This window comes from Coturnix japonica, unplaced genomic scaffold, assembly GCF_054131305.1.
Source record: "Coturnix japonica strain WE unplaced genomic scaffold, WE-NBRP24 Scf130, whole genome shotgun sequence".
Lineage (NCBI taxonomy): Eukaryota > Metazoa > Chordata > Aves > Galliformes > Phasianidae > Coturnix > Coturnix japonica.
In genome coordinates, this window is record NW_028189033.1 from 55675 (window position 1) to 76504 (window position 20830).

General features: G+C 56.8%; 4 protein-coding genes and 2 long non-coding RNA genes across 18 annotated transcripts; 4 read left to right on the forward strand and 2 right to left on the reverse strand.

Annotated features, from left to right (window-relative positions):
* The first annotated feature begins 193 nt into the window (after positions 1–193).
* On the forward strand, positions 194–6904 carry LOC146751125 (histone-lysine N-methyltransferase SUV39H1-like). 2 transcript variants are annotated; one of them, XM_085535538.1, is made up of 6 exons: positions 194–239; positions 1478–1623; positions 2476–3132; positions 5407–5553; positions 5643–5772; positions 6720–6904. In XM_085535538.1, exons 1-6 carry the CDS (start codon positions 221–223, stop codon positions 6857–6859), a joined length of 1239 nt encoding a protein of 412 aa, XP_085391664.1. In that variant the 5' UTR covers positions 194–220; the 3' UTR covers positions 6860–6904. The 2 variants fall into 2 exon arrangements, with proteins under 2 accessions (XP_085391664.1, XP_085391665.1); XM_085535539.1 differs by lacking the exon at positions 1478–1623.
* LOC146751126 (uncharacterized) lies at positions 5804–6601 on the forward strand. Its single transcript, XR_014941874.1, has 3 exons — positions 5804–5873; positions 6078–6145; positions 6554–6601. It is a non-coding gene; the product is annotated as an uncharacterized LOC146751126 (long non-coding RNA).
* Positions 6879–10873, reverse strand: LOC107307197 (WD repeat-containing protein 13). Of its 3 annotated transcripts, none has more exons than XM_085535533.1 (9): positions 10791–10873; positions 10449–10692; positions 9092–9186; positions 8881–9008; positions 8499–8806; positions 7909–8089; positions 7611–7752; positions 7221–7351; positions 6879–7144 (listed from the first exon to the last, which is right to left on the reverse strand). In XM_085535533.1, the coding sequence occupies exons 2-9, from the start codon at positions 10623–10625 to the stop codon at positions 6960–6962; spliced, it is 1347 nt and encodes a 448-aa protein (XP_085391659.1). In that variant the 5' UTR covers positions 10626–10692; positions 10791–10873; the 3' UTR covers positions 6879–6959. The 3 variants fall into 3 exon arrangements, with proteins under 3 accessions (XP_085391659.1, XP_085391658.1, XP_085391660.1); XM_085535532.1 differs by having other exon boundaries at positions 10771–10873; XM_085535534.1 differs by lacking the exons at positions 10449–10692; positions 10791–10873 and adding an exon at positions 9877–10036.
* A 200-nt stretch (positions 10874–11073) lies between these two features.
* On the forward strand, positions 11074–13761 carry LOC146751127 (tafazzin-like). Of its 8 annotated transcripts, none has more exons than XR_014941871.1 (11): positions 11074–11105; positions 11832–11943; positions 12020–12148; positions 12431–12476; positions 12550–12635; positions 12784–12864; positions 12958–12999; positions 13081–13147; positions 13263–13315; positions 13392–13469; positions 13567–13761. XR_014941871.1 is itself a non-coding variant. In XM_085535541.1 (11 exons), the coding sequence occupies exons 2-11, from the start codon at positions 11847–11849 to the stop codon at positions 13654–13656; spliced, it is 765 nt and encodes a 254-aa protein (XP_085391667.1). In that variant the 5' UTR covers positions 11074–11105; positions 11832–11846; the 3' UTR covers positions 13657–13761. The 8 variants fall into 8 exon arrangements, 4 of the variants coding, with proteins under 4 accessions (XP_085391667.1, XP_085391668.1, XP_085391669.1 ...); XM_085535541.1 differs by having other exon boundaries at positions 13085–13147; XM_085535542.1 differs by having other exon boundaries at positions 12567–12635; positions 13085–13147.
* Positions 13762–13800: 39 nt separating this feature from the next.
* LOC146751128 (B-cell receptor-associated protein 31-like) lies at positions 13801–16778 on the reverse strand. Of its 3 annotated transcripts, none has more exons than XM_085535547.1 (8): positions 16599–16778; positions 15894–15991; positions 15719–15819; positions 15233–15377; positions 15028–15163; positions 14818–14926; positions 14649–14749; positions 13801–14078 (listed from the first exon to the last, which is right to left on the reverse strand). In XM_085535547.1, the coding sequence occupies exons 2-8, from the start codon at positions 15983–15985 to the stop codon at positions 14040–14042; spliced, it is 723 nt and encodes a 240-aa protein (XP_085391673.1). In that variant the 5' UTR covers positions 15986–15991; positions 16599–16778; the 3' UTR covers positions 13801–14039. The 3 variants fall into 3 exon arrangements, with proteins under 3 accessions (XP_085391673.1, XP_085391672.1, XP_085391671.1); XM_085535546.1 differs by having other exon boundaries at positions 16575–16605; XM_085535545.1 differs by having other exon boundaries at positions 16553–16605.
* An 894-nt stretch (positions 16779–17672) lies between these two features.
* On the forward strand, positions 17673–20627 carry LOC146751129 (uncharacterized). Its single transcript, XR_014941873.1, has 2 exons — positions 17673–18320; positions 20104–20627. It is a non-coding gene; the product is annotated as an uncharacterized LOC146751129 (long non-coding RNA).
* Positions 20628–20830: the final 203 nt, after the last annotated feature.

Below are 20830 nucleotides of genomic sequence, written 5' to 3' on the forward strand. Positions count from 1 at the left end.
CGGGCAAAATGAGCCCGCCGCAATGGACGACGGGAAGGATGTAAATGAGGCGGCCCAGCAGCCAATCAGCGCGAGGCGGGGGCGGCGCTAAAGGAGGAGCGGGCGCGCGGTGCATGACGGGAGGAAACGGAAAAAAAAAAAGGAGAAAAAAAAAGAAAAAAAAAAAAAAAAAAAAAAAAAAAAAGGCGGGGGCGGGAACCGGGAAAAAAAGGGAAAAAAGATGGCGGAAAATTTAAAAGGTGAGCGCGCGGCTACGGCGGGAAACGGGACTTTCCCGCGCTTTTTGGCGCGCGCCCGCGGGGTGGGGGGGGGGAGAAACGTGGGGGGACCACCCAGGTGGGAGACCCCCGGGAGACCCCGGTACTAAACCCCGTATTAAACCCTATGTAAACCCCTGTATTAACCCCCGTATTAACCCCTGTATTAACCCCTATGTAACCCATTGTACGATCCCCTGTGTCATCCCCTATATCACCCCGTGTAATCCCCTATGGGACCCCCCGTGCGACCCCCTGTGTAACCCCCTGTATGACCCTCTATATAACCCCCTATATAACCCCCTGTATAACCCCCTATGGGACCCCCTGTATAACCCCCTCTGTCAACCCCCGTGTAACCCCCTGTGTCACCCCCTATGGGACCCTCTATATGATCCCCTATGTCACCCCCCGTGCGACCCCCCCCCCCCTTGTAACCCCCTGTGTAACCTCCTATATAACCCCCTATATGACCCCCTATGTCACCCCCTGTATAACCCCCTGTGTGACCCCCTATGGGACCCTCTATATGATCCCCTATGTCACCCCCCGTGCGACCCCCCCCCCCCCCCGTGCGACCCCCTGTGTAACCCCCTATGGGACCCTCTATATGATCCCCTATGTCATCCCCCGTGCGACCCCCCCCCCCCGTGCGACCCCCTGTGTAACTCCCTATGTCTCTCCCTGTATAACCCCCTGTATAACCCCCTATGTCACCCCCTGTATGACCCCCTGTGTCATCCCCTATATCACCCCCTGTGTCAACCCCCGTGTAATCCCCTATGGGACCCCCCGTGCGACCCCCTGTATGACCCCCTGTATAACCCTCTACATAACCCTCTATATGACCCCCTATGGGACCCCCTGTATAACCCCCTATGTCACCCCCTGTATGACCCCCTGTGTCATCCCCTATATCACCCCGTGTCAACCCCCGTGTAATCCCCTATGGGACCCCCCGTACGACTCCCCCCCCTGTGCGACCCCCTGTATAACCCCATATGTCACCCCCTGTGTAACCCCCTGTATAACCCCCTATATGACCCCCTATGTCACCCTCTATGTCAACCCCCTGTGTAACCCCCTATGGGACCCCCCGTGCGACCCCCCCCCCCCGTGCGACCCCCTGTGTAACCCCCTATGTGATCCCCTATATAACCCCCTGTGTGACCCCCTATGGGACCCCTATGGGCCCCCCCTGAGCCCCCTGTGCCCCCCAGGCTGCTCGGTGCGCTGTAAATCGACGTGGCTGCAGCTGCAGGAGCTGTGCCGGGCCCGGGGGCTGCGCTGCGCCGCGCTCGGCGTCACCCGCAGGAACCTGGTGGAGTTCGAGGTGGAATATTTGTGTGACTACAAACGGAGCGGGGTGAGAAACTACGGGGGGGAACGGGGGGGAACGGGGGGATACGGGACCCCACGGTGCGTTAAATGGGCGATGGGAGGGACGTGGTGAACCCAGAGACCCCCCCCAGCTTACACCTTCTGACCCGGTGGGTGATTGGAGGACGGGGGGGTTATGGGGAGGGACGGTCAGAGATCAGACCCCCCCCCCCCCAACAGAAGGGATTAAAGCAGGAGAGTTAATTGTAATGTTAATTGTAGCTTAAATGGGTGATTTAATTGTAGCTTAAAAAGGGTGATGGGGGGCACAGGGGGGCTGCTGTGATGTTAATTGTATTTTAAATGGGTGATGGGGGATATAGGGGGGCTGCTGTGACCTGAGAGCCCCTCCACATTGAGGTATAAGGATCCTGAGACCTAAATCTGCTCCCCAAAATGGCCATAGAGGCTCCAAGGGACACACTGTGCCCTCAGATCCACCCCCACAAAATAATAATGGCTTATAGGGTCATCAGGACAGGTGCTTATAGGGACAGGTGCTGCCCAATTACTGCATAAATGGGATATAGGGGCAGTTATAGGGACAGGTGCTGCCCAATTACAGCATAAAATGGGATATAGGGGCAGTTATAGGGACAGGTACTGCCCAATTACTGCATAAATGGGATATAGGGGCACTTATAGGTTCAGGTGCTGCCCAATTACTGTATAAATAGGGGCTCTTGGAGGGACACTGAGGCCCAAGATCCCACTCAAACTGGTTGACATGGACCCCGAACCCTCTATAAAGGGAACCATGAACTGTAGGGGTCCCGGGGTGGGGGTCCCAGGAGGGGGGGGCTCCAAATGTTCTCACCCCCTGCCCTTCCCCCCCCAGGGCGATGAGTTCTACCTGGTGAAGTGGCGGGGGTACCCGGACAGCGCCAACACCTGGGAGCCCCGCAAGAACCTGCGCTGCCGGGGGCTGCTCAAGCAGCTGCACCAGGACCTGGCGCGTGCCCCGGGGGGGCCGGTGAGACCCGGGCCCCGAGGTTTGCCCCCCCGCGTCTCCTCGTACCTGGTGCAGAAGGCGGAGCAGCGTCAGGCGCTGCGGCGCTGGGAGCAGCAGCTCAACAGCACCCGCAGCCATCGAGGCCGCATCGCCGTAGAGAACGAGGTGGACTTGCACGGCCCCCCCCGGGACTTCGTCTACATCAACGAGTACAAAGTGGGGGCCGGGATCCAGCTGACCCCCGTGGCCGTGGGCTGCGAGTGCAGCGACTGCATGGCCGAGGCGGCGGGCGGCTGCTGCCCCGGGGCCTCGCACAATAAGTTCGCCTACAACGAGGCCGGGTTGGTGCGAATCCGGGCCGGGCTGCCCATCTATGAGTGCAACTCCAGGTGCCGCTGCGGCTCCGAGTGCCCCAACCGCGTGGTGCAGAAGGGGATTCGCTACAACCTCTGCATCTTCCGCACCGGCAACGGGAGAGGATGGGGAGTGAGAACCATGGAGCGCATCCGCAAGAACAGCTTCGTGATGGAGTACATCGGGGAGGTGAGCGGGGACGGGGTTAGGGTGGGTTAGGGTTAGGGTAAGGGTTAGGGTTGGTTAGGGTTAGGGTAAGGGTTAGGGTAGAGGTAGGGCTGCTTAGGGTTAGGGTAGATTATGGGTTGTTTAGGGTTAGGGTAAGGATTAGGGTAGAGGTAGGGTTGGTTAGGGTAAGGGTTAGGGTAGAGTTAGGGCTGCTTAGGGTTAGGGTAAGGGTAAAGGTTAGGGTAGGGTAGAGGTAGGGTTGCTTAGGGTTAGGATAGAGTTAGGGTTGGTTAGGGTTAGGATAGGGGTTAGGGTAGGGCTGCTTAGGGTTAGGGTAGATTATGGGTAGTTTAGGGTTAGGGTAGAGTTAGGGTTGCTTAGGGTTAGGGTAAGGATCAGGGTAGAGTTAGGTTTGGTTAGGGTTAGGGTAGAGTTAGGGCTGGTTAGGGTAAGGGTAAAGGTTAGGGTAGAGTTAGGGTTGCTTAGGGTTAGGATAGAGTTAGGGTTGGTTAGGGTTAGGGTAAGGATTAGGGTAGAGGTAGGGTTGGTTAGGGTAAGGGTAGTTGCTGTGCTGTGGCTGCAGTGAATTCACAATGTGGGATTCAACTCTGGGTGGTGCTTTGTTGCTGCTGTGATAGCAGTGTGATGGTGCAGTGATAGCAGTGTGATGGTACTGTGCTGTGATAGTGGTGCTGTGATAGCAGTGTAATTATGCTGTAATAGCAGTGTGATGGTGCTGTGCTGTGATAGTGGTGCTGTGATAGCAGTGTAATGATGCTGTATTGCTGTGATAGCAGTGTGATGGTGCAGTGATGCTGTAGTGCTGTGATATTGTGATGTAATGGTGCTGTGACAGCAGTGTAATTATGCTGTGATATAGTGATGTGATGGTGCAGTGCTGTGATAGCAGTGTGATGATGTGATAGCAGTGTAATGATGTGATAGCAGTGTAATGATGCTGTATTGCTGTGATAGCAGTGTGATGCTGCAGTGCTGCTGTGATAGCAGTGTGATAATGGTGTAATGATGCTGTAGTGCTGATATAGCAATGTAATAGTGCTGTGCTGCTGTGATATAGTGATAGCAGTGTGATGATGCTATAATAGCAATGTGATGGTGCAGTGATAGCAGTGTGATGGTGCTGTGATGCTGTATTGCTGTGATAGCAGTGTGATGATGCTGTGATAGCAATGTGATGGTGCTGTAATAGCAATGTGATGGTGCAGTGATGCTGTATTGCTGTGATATAGTGATGTGATGATGCTGTGATAGCAGTGTAATGATGATATAATAGCAATGTGATGGTGCTGTGATAGCAGTGTAATGATGCTGTATTGCTGTGATAGCAATGTAATGGTGCAGTGCTGCTGTGATATAGCAATGTGATGGTGCTGTGATAGCAATGTAATGATGCTGTAATAGCAATGTGATGGTGCAGTGCTGCTGCCTCCCCTGCAGATCATCACCTCGGAGGAGGCTGAGCAGTGTAATGATGCTGTGATAGTGATGTGATGATGCTGTGATAGCAGTGTGATGGTGCTGTGATAGCAATGTGATGGTGCAGTGATAGCAGTGTGATGATGCTGTAATAGCAATGTGATGATGCTATGATGCTGTATTGTTGTGATAGCAATGTGATGGTGCTGTGATAGTAATGTAATGATGCTGTGATAGCAGTGTGATGGTGCTGTGATGCTGTATTGCTGTGATATAGTGATGTGATGATGCTGTAATAGCATTATAATGGTGCTGTGATAGCAATGTGATGATGCTATGATGCTGTAGTGCTGTGATATAGGGATGTAATGGTGCTGTAATAGCAGTGTGATGATGCTATAATAGCAGTGTAATGGTGGCTGCCTCCCCTGCAGATCATCACCTCGGAGGAGGCTGAGCAGTGTGATGATGCTGTAATAGCAATGTGATGATGCTATGATGCTGTATTGCTGTGATAGCAGTGTGATGATGCTATAATAGCAATGTAATGGTGCTGTAATAGCAATGTAATGGTGGCTGCCTCCCCTGCAGATCATCACCTCGGAGGAGGCTGAGCAGTGTAATGATGCTGTGATATAGCAATGTGATGATGCTATGATGCTGTAGTGCTGTGATAGCAATGTGATGGTGCAGTGATAGCAGTGTAATAATGCTATAATAGCAATGTGATGGTGCTATGATGCTGTATTGCTGTGATATAGTGATGTGATGATGCTGTGATAGTAATGTAATGATGCTGTGATATAGCAATGTAATGGTGCTATAATAGCAATGTAATGGTGGCTGCCTCCCCTGCAGATCATCACCTCGGAGGAGGCCGAGCGCCGCGGGCAGGTGTACGACCGTCAGGGCGCCACGTACCTGTTCGACCTGGACTACGTGGAGGACGTGTACACCGTGGATGCCGCCCACTACGGGAACATCTCCCACTTCGTCAACCACAGCGTGAGTGGGGCCGCAGCCCCTTACCCTGATCCATGGGGGGGCTCCTGGGGTCGGCTGGGCTCCTTCTGACCCCTCCCCACCCCCCGCAGTGTGACCCCAACCTGCAGGTCTACAATGTCTTCATTGAGAACCTGGACGAGCGCCTGCCCCGCATCGCCCTCTTTGCCACCCGGCCCATCCGCGCTGGCGAGGAGCTCACGTTCGACTACAACATGCACGGTGGGCATCCACAGCATGGGCCGACCCCACACCCTGAGACCCCCGGCCCAAAGTCAGGCAGGATCCCCTGGGACATGGGGGGGCATCTCACAGGGCTCTGGGTTGATATGGCTGTGAGTACAGGGGATCCCACAGGTTGATATGGCTGTGAGTACAGGGGATCCCGCAGGTTGATATGGCTGTGCATACAGGGGATCCCACAGGTTGATATGGCTGTGCATACAGGGGATCCCACAGGTTGATATGGCTGTGAGTACAGGGGATCCCACAGGTTGATATGGCTGTGCATACAGGGGATCCCACAGGTTGATATGGCTGTGAGTACAGGGGATCCCACAGGTTGATATGGCTGTGCATACAGGGGATCCCGCAGGTTGATATGGCTGTGCATACAGGGGATCCCACAGGTTGATATGGCTGTGCATACAGGGGATCCCACAGGTTGATATGGCTGTGAGTACAGGGGATCCCACAGGTTGATATGGCTGTGCATACAGGGGATCCCACAGGTTGATATGGCTGTGAGTACAGGGGATCCCACAGGTTGATATGGCTGTGCATACAGGGGATCCCACAGGTTGATATGGCTGTGAGTACAGGGGATCCCACAGGTTGATATGGCTGTGCATACAGGGGATCCCACAGGTTGATATGGCTGTGAGTACAGGGGATCCCACAGGTTGATATGGCTGTGCATACAGGGGATCCCACAGGTTGATATGGCTGTGAATACAGGGGATCCCACAGGTTGATATGGCTGTGAATACAGGGGATCCCGCAGGGCTCTGGGGTTGGCTCCAGTCCTACAATGCCCTGAGCTCCATCCCAGCCCTACAGCACAACCCCCCACCCCACAGGCTCTGCCCCTGCCCCACGCTGCTGCTGTAAGGACTGGGGGGAGCAGCTGGAGCCTCGTCCTTCTCTTATTGCCCTCCTCCTCCCCACAGTGGACCCGGTGGACGCAGAGAGCACCCGCATGGACTCCAACTTTGGACTGACCGGGGGGGCCCTGAGCAGCTCCCCCCGCTCCCGGGGCCGCATTGAGTGCAAATGTGGGGCTGCCGCCTGCCGCAAGTACCTCTTCTGACCCCAAAGTCACGCCGGGGGGTTGCAAACACACGTGTTGAACACAGCAGGGGGTCTGTGCTGTACCGTGGGAGGGGGAACAGAGGTGGGGGGGGGTCCCGTCACGCGTGCTGCCGGCGCCAAACGATGACGGTCCCGGCGGCGTCGCTGGAGGCCAGCAGGCTCTCGTCGCAGTTGAAGGCGACGGCCAGCACGGCGTGTCCATGGCCCTGCAGCGTGTTGACCGTGGCGCGGGCGGAACGGCCCACATCAAAGAAGTGCACACAGGCGTCCTCGCTGCCCGTCACTGGGGGGTGGAAGGGAAAGAGGGTTGGGGGCGGCCCCGTGGCTGTGTCCCACCCCCACCAATGCCCCCTACGAACCCACGCAGGCGCCCTGGCGGAAGGACATCAATGGGCAGAAGCAGCTGCGCAGCGGTTGCTCCCGGTGCCGCGTGGGGAAACTGCGGCGTAATCGCAGCCCCGGTGCTCCCGAGCCTTCCTCCTCCACCACGCTGCAGAGGGACAATGTCAGCCCTGCAGGCCTGGCCCCACAGACCCCACACATACCCCATCCTGGCCCCATAGACATCCACAGCCCTGCTGGGGCAGCCCCACGGGGACCCCACAGACACCTGCCCAGCCCCACTGGGGCAGCCCCACAGCCAGGTCTCAAGGGATGATTATTGCCCCCAAAACACCCCTCCAACCCAACCCCCCCCCCCCCCCAGCCAGATCTCAGGGGTCTTTGCTGCTCCCAGGGTGTCCCCCCACCGGAAGAGCAGCAGGCGGTCGGGGCAGGCGTTGACCAGCAGGGACGGGTCGGGAGCCTCACGGCTGGCCCAGGCTCGAGCTGACAGCGACGTGATGGATCCACCCGCCTGCACCACCACGCGGGAGGCTTTGGTCAGGCGCCCTGGGGGACAGGGGGACACAGTGAGAGATGGGGGTACAGTGAGGAGATATGGGGTACGGTGAGATGAGGTACAGTGAGGAGATATGGGGGTACAGTGAGGAGATGGGGGGGTACAGTGAGGAGGGCTCCACTCCACCCACACTCTGCCCCACATACCGGTGCCGGGGTCACACAGGAAGGAGGAGATGGAGCCACGATCGTCACCGGCCCACAGCACCCGGCCGGGGGCATCGAAGCACAGCGCCAGCACCCGGCCCGGCAGCCGCCCTGCGCCGCCACGGGCTGCCTTCCCCGTGGAGATATTGACCACCCGAACCATGTGCCGGGCACTGCCCACCTGAGGGACAAGTGGGGTGAGATGGGACAGGAACAGGAGGGGGGTGTGGGATGGGAGGTAGGATGGAGTGTGATGGTGGGACACGTGAAGGGGGGTGGGCACAGGGATGTGGTGATGGACAGGGCATAGGGATGTAGTGCTGGGTCACAGTGAGGGGGTGCAGAGATAGGGATGGGATGAGGTGACAGTGATGGGGTGAGGTGATGGGACACAGATGTGAGGAGCAGGGCGTGGGAACACAGTGCTGGGTCACAGTGATGGGGTGCAGTGATAGGGACGGGATGATAGGACACAGTGATGTGACAGTGGCAGGGATGGATATAAAAGTGGGTCAGGTGCTGGTGATGGCAGCATTGGGTCAGGCAGTGGTGGCAATATTGGGTCAGGCGCTGGTGATGGCAGCACTCACCACGGTGAGGTTGTTGTTGAGGGGCTGGAAGGCGCAGCAGAGCAGTGCAGCCCCATCGGGGTCGGGCACACGGCGGATGCAGCGGCCGTCGTTGGGCGCCCAGAGGCGCAGTGTCCCGTCCAGGGAGGCCGACACCAGGACGTCGTTGGACAGTGACCACGCAAAGTCAGCCACGCCGCCATCGTGGCCCCGCAGCACCCGCAGCACTGACGGCGGCCCCGGTGCCAGCCGACACACGGAGATGGTGCCGTCCAGCGAGCAGCAGGCCAGCAGGTGCCGGTCATCGTGGGCAAACTGCACCTTTGGCACTGCAAACAGCGTCAGCTCCGCGTCGCCTGCCCCCCCAGCAGCCCCCAGCCCTCGTTCCCAGCTCCCCCGTTACCGGCACTGTCCGTGTGCTGGTCGAAGACGTGGTAGACGCCGGCGAAGGCGTAGTTCTCACTCAATGTTGTGTCTCCTGCCATGGCACGACTCGCCTCCGCCAGCGGTGTGGGCACGACGCCGGGGGGGCTGCGGGGTCAGTGATGGAATGTGGACCCCCCCCCTTCCCAGCAAGAAAAGAAACCAACCCCAAACCTCACAGCGGAGCTCACCGCTCGTCTGTGCTCCCACGGGGGGCTCCAGGGTGGGAACCACGGCTCAGGGACCTCCTGTGGCCACGGGGGGCACGTGGATCCTCCTCAAAGTCCTGGGGGGGAGAATTGGGGTGTGGGGGCTCCAGAGCTGCCCCAATTGCCTCCAGGGGGGTTATGGGGAGCTCAAATGCCCCCCATGAGTTACACTGGCCCCAAAATAATGATGTGAGTCCAGATCTCCCCCACAGTGAGTTACAGGGATCCTGTGACCCCAAATGTTCCCCAGATGGGCCATAGGAACCCAGTGTGGGTGCTGTGACCCCCAGCATCCCCTATATGGGCTATAGGAACCCAGGATGGATGCTGCGACCCCCAGCATCCCCTATATGGGCTATAGGAACCCAGGATGGATGCTGCGACCCCCAACATCCCCTATATGGACTATAGGAACCTGGGATGGCTGTTGTGACCCCAAATGCCCCCTCTCAAATAATTTAGAGACCCCTGGATAACCACAACGACCCCAGATCCTCCCCAATATCTCACTGTTGTCCAGATATGACTGCTGTAACCCCATTGTCCCCCAGCCCCCCTGTACCCCCATACAACCCCCAATCCTCCCACTATCTCACTGCTGTCCAGCTGTGTCCCCATTGCCCCCAATCATCCCCCTGTACCCCCATACGACCCCCAATCCTCCCACTATCTCACTGCTGTCCAGCTGTGACCCCACTGCCCCCCAATTCCCCCATACAACCCCCAATCCTCCCACTATCTCACTGCTGTCCCCATTCCCCCCGTACCTCCATCCTGTCCAGCGTTGTCCTGCTGGCCCTATTACCCCCCATTACCCCCTGTATGGGAGATCACAGTGTGAACCACTGATTAATCAGCTGAGGCAAGTGTGGGGTCAGCTGTGGGAGCACAGGTGAAAGTTATGTAGCTGTGCTCCCTGGAGGGGTGGAGTTCGACTCCACTGAGACCTCATTTAAGGGCTGACCCTCACTGAGGCAGCATCTCTTGGAGGTTGCTTGCCAGGGAGGATCGTCTCAGCTCTGGTGAGTTCCCTTTTCCTTGTACCTTCTGTATTTCCATCATTTTCCTTGTAATTGCCATTCTTGTTAGTACTGGTATAGTTACCCCCCATTACCTCCATCCTGTCCAGTGTTGTCCTGCTGTCCCTATTACCCCCCATTCCCCCCATTCCCCCTATTACCCCCCATTTCCCCCATTCCCCCTATTACCCCCATCACCCCCATTGTCCCCCATTACCTCCATCCTGTCCAGCGTTGTCCTGCTGGCCCTATTACCCCCCATTCCCCCCATTCCCCCTATTACCCCCTTTGCCCCCCATTCCCCCTATTACCCCCATTACCTCCATCCTGTCCAGCGTTGTCCTGCTGGCCCTCATGGCGCTGCCGCTGTGTGCCCTGCAGCTGCCGCCGTCTGACAGCGCCCCGTAGCGCTGTTGTAGGATCCTGGCCCGGACCCTCAGGTACCATCTCCGGGTCCCTCCGTCCATCGCCCCGCCCTGCGCCCGCTCCCGCAGCATCTGGCTGCGGCGCCGCACGTACTGAGTGCGGAACTGCGGGCACAGCGGGCTGCGGTAGGCCGCGTACCTGCGGGGATGGAGAACACGGTCAGACCGTGACCGGGAGACCACACACAGAGCCCCCCCACACACAGCCCGGCCTCACCGCGCGTCCACCGCCAGCACCTGCTGCCACACGGCGGCCATGGCGGCGGCCAACCCCGGCTGCTGCCCGTCCCGCTCCACCGCGGCGCTACAACCACCGCCCCAACGCCAAGATGGCGGCGCGCGTCTCCCCGGCGACAAGAAGGGGGCGGGGCTTAGTGTGCCGGCCAATAGGGGAGGAGGGAGGCGGGGCTAAGTGGCGTCTTTGATTGTGATTGGTCCTACGCATTAAGCACTTCCTCTGCGCCTCGCTTTACGGCTTGTCGCCGCTCTTATCTACTTTTACGACGGACGGCGGCGCTTTACGGCAGCGGGAAGCACGGCGCGGGCGGCGGGGTCTGTGGGGCGGGGGGGGCAATGGGGGGGTTACAAAGAATCAATGGGGGCAATGGGGGGGGGGGATAAGGGACCAATGGGGGGTAATGGGGGTAATGGGGGGTAGCAGGGAGATAATGGGTGGTAACGGGGCAGTTGTGGGCCGCTAGGTGTTAATTGGGGCCTATGAGGGGTAATTTGGGTGCGTTTGGGATCATTGTGGGGCAGTGGAGCGCTATAGGGGTCCATGGGGGGCACTATGGGGTCAGATGGGGGGCAATGGGGTTCTTTGGGGTCACCTGAGGGGCAATGGGGGGCACTATGGGGTTACCTGGGGGCAATGGGGGCACTATGGGGTTACATGGGGGGCAATGGGGGCACTATGGGGTCACCTGGGGGGCAATGGGGTTTCTTGGGGTCACCTGGGGGCAGTGGAGATCTTTAGGGTTCCTTATGGGGCACTATGGGGTTACCTGGGAGGCAGTGGGGTTCTTTGGGGTTTCTTTGGGGGGCAGTGGGGTTCTTTGGGGGGCATTGAGGGCACTATGGGGTTTCTTGGGGGCAGTGGGGTTCTTTAGGGTTTCTTGGGGTAGTGGGGTTCTTTGGGGGCACTATGGGGTTCTTTGGGGGCACTATGGGGTTTCTTGGGGGCAGTGGGGTTCTTTGGGGTTTCTTGGGGGCACTATGGGGTTTTTGGGGTCCCCTGGGCCGTGTTTTGTGTCTGTGGGTGCATCCTGTCCCCCCCAGCCCCGCCATGGCGCGATGCCCCTGGCCGTGAGGTGGCCGTTCCCTGCGGGGCCGCCGCTCTGCAGCCGCCTGGTGCTGGGCCTGGTGGGCACCTACAGCTGCCTGTGGACCCGTGAGTGCCCCCCAGCCCTGAGCCTTACCCAGCACTGAGGGGTGGGGGTCCTCACCTTGTCCCCCCCCCATTACAGGGTACCTGAACCGCCTGCGGGTGCACAACGCTGAGGTGCTTCACGAGCTGGTGGAGCGACGGGGGCCGCACACCCCCCTCCTCACCCTCTCCAATCATCAGTCCTGCATGGATGACCCACACTTGTGGGGTGCGTGGGGCTGGGGGGGGCTCAATAGTGGCTGGGGGGGGTATTTTGGGGGGGCTCAATAGTGGCTGGGGGGGGTATTTTGGGGGGGCTCAATAATGGCTGGGGGGGTATTTTGGGGGGGCTCAATAGTGGCTGGGAGGGGTATTTTGGGGGGGCTCAATAGTGGCTGGGAGGGGTATTTTGGGGGGGCTCAATAGTGGCTGGGTGGGGGGGTATTTAGGGAGTTCTCTGGGGGTCCCATGGGGGCGTCTCATTGTCTCTGTGCCCTTTTGCCACCCCCAGGTTCCCTGAAGCTTCGCCACATTTGGAGCCTTCACAAGATGCGCTGGTGAGATCCAGGGGGTGGTGGGGGGTGGGTGAGGCTTCCCATTGCCCCCCCCTCATATTGTGGCCAACCCCAGGACCCCCACGGCCGCAGACATTTGCTTCACCCGAGAGCTGCACTCACGGTTCTTCAGCCTGGGCCGCTGCGTCCCGGTGTGTCGCGGTGAGGGCTGTTACTGGGAGCACACGGGGAGACCCGGGGGGGCTCCGTTCATCCCGGATGGGGGGCTCCGTTCATCCCGGGTGGGGGGCTCCATTCATCCCGGATGGGGGCTCCGTTCATCCTGGGTGGGGGGCTTTGATCTCCGCAGGGGACGGCGTGTACCAGCGCGGGATGGACTTCATCCTGGAGAAACTCAATCAGGGAGATTGGGTGCACGTCTTCCCCGAGGGTACGAGGGGTCTGGGGGGTCTTGGGGGGGTTTATGGGGGGGTGAGGCTCAGAGTCCCGTCCTAATGCCCTCCCTGTGTTATGGTTCCCACAGGCAAAGTGAACATGGGGCAGGAGTTCGTGCGCTTCAAGTGGGGTGAGACCCCCGTGCCCGTCCATCCCCCCCCCGTGCCCCACGTTTTCCTCCCTGTACCTCACGGTTCCCCCCGTGTCCCAGCCAGGCATCGGGAGGCTCCTGGCTGAGTGTCGCCTGGACCCCATCGTGCTGCCCCTGTGGCACGGCGGTGAGTGGAGATTTGTAGGTTTTTGTTAGGGGGAGGGATGGGGGTTTGCTGTGGGGCTGGGCCCTGCTATGGGGCCAAGCCTTGCTACTGAACAGGGCTGACCCCATTGTTCCAGGCATGAACGATGTGCTGCCCAATGCTCCCCCCTACGTTCCCCGTGTGGGAAAGGTGAGTTGTTTAAGGGGGGAAATGGCACAAAAATAACATGATGGGGGTGTTGGTGGGTGCTGACACTGTCCCACAGCGGATCACGGTGGTTGTGGGGCGACCGTTCAGCGTCCGACCCCTCCTGGAGCGGCTGAAGGCTGAAGGCACCTCGACAGTGAGTGTTTGTGGGGTCGTGGGGCTGCTCTGCCCCATTTGCAGGTTGTGGGGTGGGGGAGGTTCTGTGGGTCCGTTCCCGTACCTGTGTCCTGTAGGTGGAGATGAGGAAAGCGCTGACAGATTTTGTGCAGCGGGAATTCGAGGCACTGAGGAGCCACGCACGGACCTTACACCCAACCTCATAACCCATAACCTGTGGGGCTGCCCCACAGACAGACAGACCAACAACAACCCCTTCCAGAACAGTGCACAGTGCCAATAAAGGTGGTCGTATTTTACAGCCCCCTCCACATTGTGTCCCCTCAGTCCCACAGACGTGGGGATGCCGCTCCTGATCCCAAACCTTTATTGAAGCTCAAACAATGGGGTGAGAAAGGTGAGCAGGGGCAGACCCCCCAAAATGGGGCTAAAAACCCCCAGATGGGGCCAAAGCCGCACCTTGGGGCTCAGCCCCCATCCCGCCACCCTATAACAGAAGTGCAGTTCCCCGTTGCCTCGCAGGTGAGTGAACCTCCTTAGGAACAAAGTCCCAGTGGCTGTGGTGTGGTCCCGGATGGAGGCCGTCCCATCACTCCTCCTTCTTGTCTCGGGGGCCGTCGTGGGCTGCCTGGTGGGGGGGGGGATAAACAGAATGACCTCTCTGTGCCCCTACAGCCCATCCCAGCCCCTCTCCCACTGCCCCCATCCATCCCAGCCCCTCTCCCACTGCCCCCATTAATCCCAGCCCATCTCCTACTGCCCCCATCCATCCCAGCCCCTCTCCCACTGCCCCCATTAATCCCAGCCCCTCTCCCACTGCCCCCATCCATCCCAGTCCATCTCCCACTGCCCCCATCCATCCCAGTCCATCTCCCACCGCCCCCATTAATCCCAGTCCATCTCCCACTGCCCCCATTAATCCCAGCCCCTCTCCCACCGCCCCCATCCATCCCAGTCCATCTCCCACCGCCCCCATCCATCCCAGTCCATCTCCCACTGCCCCCATTAATCCCAGCCCATCTCCCACTGCCCCCATCCATCCCAGTCCATCTCCCACTGCCCCCATTAATCCCAGCCCCTCTCCCACTGCCCCCATTTACCCCAGCCCCTCTCCCAGTGCCCCCATTAATCCCAGCCCCTCTCCCACTGCCCCCATTAATCCCAGCCCCTCTCCCATTGCTCCCAGTCCCTTCATTACCTGCAGCTTCGCGTGCTGCTCCAGCAGCCGGTCGTACTCCCGTGTCAGCCCCTCTGCCTGTCGCCTCATGGCCTGCACCTCATTCTCTGCCTTCTCCAGAGCTGTGGGGCAGGGATGTTACCCCATAGAGCCCCCCTGCACCACCCCACCCCATTTCTCCTGCCCTTACTGCGCTTGCTGGCTGCCAGCTCCTCCTTCAGCTTCTCCACCTTTGCCTTCAGACTCTCATTCTCAGCCCGGCTGGGGGGGGCCGTGTCCTCTCCTGCCTCTTGCAGTTGCTGCAGGATGGGATGGAAGGTGTCAGAACCCCATTGACCACCTTAACCCCCCCCCAGAACCCCAGTATATCCCCACACAAAGCCACCCCCCCCCGTTTCACCTTACGCAACGCCTCGTTGTCCTCCATGTAGCGCCGCGCTGCCTGGCTCGCCCCCTCCGCCTGCTTGCGGAACGCTTGGCTGGACGCCCCCAGCTGCGCTTGCTGCGAGATCAGGGTGACCAGGCGCCGCAACAGGCTGCAAATGGGGACGTCAGCAGAGCCGTGCCCACCCCCCCTGGGACCCCATTCCTTCCTATGTACTCACAAGGACAGCAGCAGAGCAAAGCCGGCCAAGTAAAGGTTGCGTTGGGCTCGGAACAGCCGCATGTGGAAGTGCTCCAGAGCCCCCGGGGTGCTGGGCAGCGCTGCACGCTCAGGGGCGTTGTACTTACGGGTCTCCCTGTAGGCGTCTGTAGGGTGGGAGGTTATGGGGTGTTTGTTAGGGGTTATACAGAGGTTATGGGGTGTTAGGGGTTATACAGAGGTTATGGGGTGTTTGTTAGGGGTTATACAGAGATTATGGGGTGTTAGGGTTATACAGACGTGATGGAGACCCTATAAAACATTAGGATGGGGTCCTTGGTGTCGTCCCAATGGAGCTTTGTGGGTCCCCGTGGCTTTTGGGCAGCACCCCCCACCCTGGGCGGGGGTTGGAGTTATGGGGGGGACTCAGGGCTCCATAGGGGTCGAGGAACACGTGGGGATGTGTAGGATTAAGGAGAAATTAAAGGGGTTTATGGGGGAGTCGCACCCAGCAGCAGCAGCACCAGGATGACGATGAGCACCACGAAGGCCGTGTTGCCGTAGGCCACCGCCAGCCCCACCAGCCGCGACTTGAAGATCTTCTGCCATCTGTGGGGTGTTTATGGGGGGGTTAAGGGGGATTCCCGGCTTTGGGGACGCCCCCCCCCCCACACCCCGCTCACCTGGTGGGGGACACGAAGGGGACGCAGAGCAGCAGCACCAGGAAAACCTCGGCGTAAAGGAACGTGGCCACCACCGTCCACTGCAGACTCATGGCGGCCTGGGGGGGACAGCGTCAACAGGACCCCAATAATGCCCATAAGGATCCCTAAGGACCCCAATAATGCCCATAAGGACCCCAATAATGCCCATAAGGATCCCTAAGGACCCCAATAATTCCCCTAAGGACCCCAATAACTCCCATAAGGATCCTTAAGGACCCCAATAACTCCCATAAGGATCCCTAAGGACCCCAGTAACTCCCATAAGGATCCTTAAGGACCCCAATAACTCCCATAAGGATCCCTAAGGACCCCAATAATGCCCATAAGGATCCTTAAGGACCCCAATAACTCCCATAAGGATCCCTAAGGACCCCAATAATGCCCATAAGGACCCCACTAATGCCCATAAGAATCCCTAAGGACCCCAATAATTCCCATAAGGACTCCAATAACTCCCATAAGGATCCTTAAGGACCCCAATAACTCCCCGGCCCACCCCAATCCCCGTAGGAAGCCCCATTACCGCCATAATCCCCCCATTAACCCCCCATTAACCCCCTCCATCCCCCATTAACCCCCTCGTTCCCCCCCTCCCCCCGCCCCCCCTCGCCCCGCACCAGCCGCTGCCCCGCCGCCCACCGACGGAAAAAGGAAGCTGCCCACCGGAAGTGCCCGCCCACGTCGGGGCTGGCGACCAATCAGCGCCGCATCGCGGGTCTCCTGCAGCGATGGGCGTTCATTGGGCGTTCGCGAAAAAAATGGCGCCCACTAAATGAGGCGATATATCCCGCAATGCACCTTGCCGGAAGTGACGCTATTGCGCATGATCAAAATGGCGACCTCTAATTGCCACGTTATATCCCAGAATACACCATACCGGAAGCGACACTACTGCGCATGATCAAAATGGCGACCTCCAGATGCCTCGTTATGCCTCGTTATATCCCACAATACACCATACCGGAAGCGACACTACTGCGCATGATCAAAATGGCGACCTCCAGTTGCCTCGTTATGCCTCGTTATATCCCACAACCCACCTTGCCGGAAGCGATGCTATTGCGCATGTTCAAAATGGCGACCTCCAAGTGCCTCGTTATGCCGCGTTATATCCCACAATGCACCATACCGGAAGCTACCCTACTGCGCATGATCAAAATGGCGACCTCCAGGTGCCTCGTTATGCCGCGTTATATCCCACAATGCACCATACCGGAAGCTACCCTACTGCGCATGATCAAAATGGCGACCTCCAAGTGCCTCGTTATGCCTCGTTATATCCCACAATTCACCTTGCCGGAAGCGATGCTATTGCGCATGTTCAAAATGGCGACCTCCAGATGCCTCGTTATGCCTCGTTATATCCCACAATGCAACATACCGGAAGTTACCCTACTGCGCATGATCAAAATGGCGACCTCCAAGTGCCTCGTTTTGCCTCGTTATATCCCACAATCCACCTTGCCGGAAGTGATGCTATTGCGCATGTTCAAAATGGCGACCTCCAGATGCCTCGTTATGCCTCGTTATATCCCACAATGCACCATACCGAAAGCTACCCTACTGCGCATGATCAAAATGGCGACCTCCAAATGCCTCGTTATGCCTCGTTATATCCCACAATTCACCTTGCCGGAAGCGATGCTATTGCGCATGTTCAAAATGGCGACCTCCAGATGCCTCGTTATGCCGCGTTCGATCCCACAATGCACCTTGCCGGAAGTGACGTTATTCCTCACTATGAAAATGGCGCCCGCGACGTGCCGGGACTCTGTGGGGCTTTATTGGGCACTGTGGGGCTCATTCGGGCTTCTATGGGGCTCTGTGGGGCTCTATGGGGCACTGTGGGGCTTTATGAGGCACTGTGGGGCTTCTATGGGGCTCTGTCGGGCTTCTATTGGGTGCTATGTGTCTCTGTGGCTGTGTGGGGCCTCCACCATCACCACCATCATTCCCCTCACAGCACCCACATCACTGCCCCCCCACCATCACCCCCATCAACCTCAGCAACCCCATCACCCTCATTACCCCCATTATCAACATCACCCCCATTATCACCATCACCCCCATTACCCCCATCACCCCCATTATCACCATCACCCCCATTACCCCCATCACCCCCATTATCACCATCACCCCCATTACCCCACCATTGTCCCCCCACTGTCCCCCCCCTACTGGTACCTCTCCCCCATTCATCACCGTTGTCCCCCACCATCCACTGCTGTCACACCCATCACCTCCCCCCCACGTCACTGCCCACTTCCAAGTGGTTTTCTTCCACTCTAACCCGTCTTTTCTTGGTTTTCTTCTAATCTAACCCAAATTTTCTTGGTTTTCTTCCGCTCTGACCCGTCTTTTCTAGGTTTTACTTCGCCGTAATTTGTAAGTACTTGTTTTTCTTACACTCTAACCTGGCTTTTCCTGGTTTTCTTCTGCTCTTATTCTGCTTTTCTTGGTTTTCTTCCGCTTTGCCCGTCTTTTCTTGTTTTTCTTGCACTCTAACCCGGCTTTTCTTGTTTTTCTTCCGCTCTAACCCTGCTTTTCTTGGTTTTTAAATGCTCTGACCCGTCTTTTCTTGGTTTTCTTCTACTCAAACCCAGCTTTTCTTGTATTTCTTCCGATCTAAACCTGCTTTTCTTGGTTTTCATATGCTCCAAAACATCTTTTCTTGGTTTTCCTCTGCTCTAACCCGTCTTATCTTGGTTTTCTTCCGCTCTAACTCTGGTTTTCTTGGTTTTCTTCCGCTCTAACTCTGGTTTTCTTGGTTTTCATCCGCTCTAACCCAACTTTTCCTTGTTTTCTGCTCTAACCCATCTTTTCTTGGATTTCTTCTGCTCTAACCTTGCTTTTCTTGGTTTTCATACAGTGGAACCCGTTTTTTCTTGGTTTTATTTTGCTATACCCTGCTTTTCTTGGTTTTCTCCCACTATACACCATTTTTCTTGGTTTTCTTCCGCTCTAGCCCAGCTTTTCTTGGTTTTCTTCTCCACTAACCCGTCTTTACTTGGTTTTCTTCTGCTCTAACCTATCATTACTTGGTTTTATTCTGCTCTAACCCTGTTTTTATTGGTTTTCTTCTGCCACACTTGTCTTTTCTTGATTTTATTCCACTCTAACCCATCATTACTTGGTTTTTTTCCGCTCTAACCCTGCTTTTCTTTGTTTTCTTCTGCTCTATTCTGTTTTTTCTTGGTTTTCTTCTGCTCTAACCCCTCTTTCCTTGGTTTTCTTCTGCTATAACCCGACTTTTCCTTGTTTTCTTCTGCTCTATTCTGTTTTTTCTTGGTTTTCTTCCGCTCTAACCCGACTTTTCTTTGTTTTCTTCTGCTCTATCATGTCTTCTCTTGGTTTTCTTCTGCTCTAACCCTGTTTTTCTTGGTTTTCTTCCGCTCTAACCCGACTTTTCCTTGTTTTCTTCAGCTCTATCCTGTCTTTTCTTGTTTTTTTCTGCTGTAACCCAGTTCTTCTTGGTTTTCTTCTCCTCTAACCCCTCTTTCCTTGGTTTTCTTCCGCTATAACCCGACTTTTCCTTGTTTTCTTCTGCTCTATTCTGTTTTTTCTTGGTTTTCTTCTCCTCTAACCCATCTTTTCTTGGTTTTCTTCTGCTCTAACCCGACTTTTCCTTGTTTTCTTCTGCTCTAGCACGTCTTCTCTTGGTTTTCTTCTGCTGTAATCTTGCCGTGGTATGGTTTCCGTGCACTCTAACCCGGTTTTTTCTTGGTTTTATTTTGCTGTATACTGCTTTTCTTGGTTTTCTTCCGCTATTTGCCATTTTTCTTGATTTTCTTCCGCTATAACCCTGCTTTTCTTGGTTTTCTTCTGGTCTAACCCTGGTTTTCTTGATTTTCTTCCGCTCTAACCCGACTTTTCCTTGTTTTCTTCTGCTCTATCATGTCTTTTCCTGAGAACTAAGTGTTCTCTGTTCATCTATTATGGGGTCCTTTTTCACTATTCAGTCTATCATCTACTCATCATCACGTTCCAACATGGTTCCTTGTGTTCCATTGATACCTCCACATCTACATACAGCTTCACTGTCAAACATCAGCTCCGTGTCCCCCCCCATTGGCACCTCTACATCCCCCCCCAAACATCTCTGCCCCCCATCAGCTCAGCATTATTCCATTATCAGAACCAGAACTCACCTCCTGTAGTGCTGTTCCAGGCTGAGCAATGTGATGGCGGAGAAGCCAAGTCCTGGGGCCCCATCCAGCAGCTCTTGGTCCAAGGCAGCAACAGAGCAGAAGAGCTTCTTAATGTGGGTAGATGTGACCTCAGCGAGGAGCTCCAGCAAATACCTGCTGCCTCCCAGTGCCAGCCCTTATATGAGCACCAGGAGGGGGCGGAGCCAGCCCTGCAGCCAATTGGATGCATTGCTTGCACTTGGGCTGTACTGCTGTGTCTCCGCCCCATCATGGCTTCCAACCATGACTAAGCATTTCTATTATATCACCCTGATTATATAATGATATCATCGCCCCCATCACCCCCCATCATTCCAATGTCCCCCCCCATAACCTCCCCATCATCCCAACGTCCCCCCAGCATCAACCCCAGAGCGGTGCCCACAGTGTCACCCCATTGCGACACTGAGATCTGCACCCCCGTGTCCATATACTGTGCTGTCATTTCTCCTCTATCCATAACCCTCCCCTTTAAGAACAAATAAATATAATTATTAACCTGTTATTGTTTTGTTTTTGTCTTTGTTCTCGATTGGAGCTATTATGTAACATCCTGATTGGGCACCTGCTGAGGGGAGGGGCCCACCCCATGGGCACAGGTGGGGGCCGTTGAGCTGTGGACTGTGATTGGTTGGAGCCTGGCTCCTCCCCTCCTTGACTGGTATTTAAGGGCTGGGAAGGGCAGGGGGCAGCATCAGTTCCAGCTCG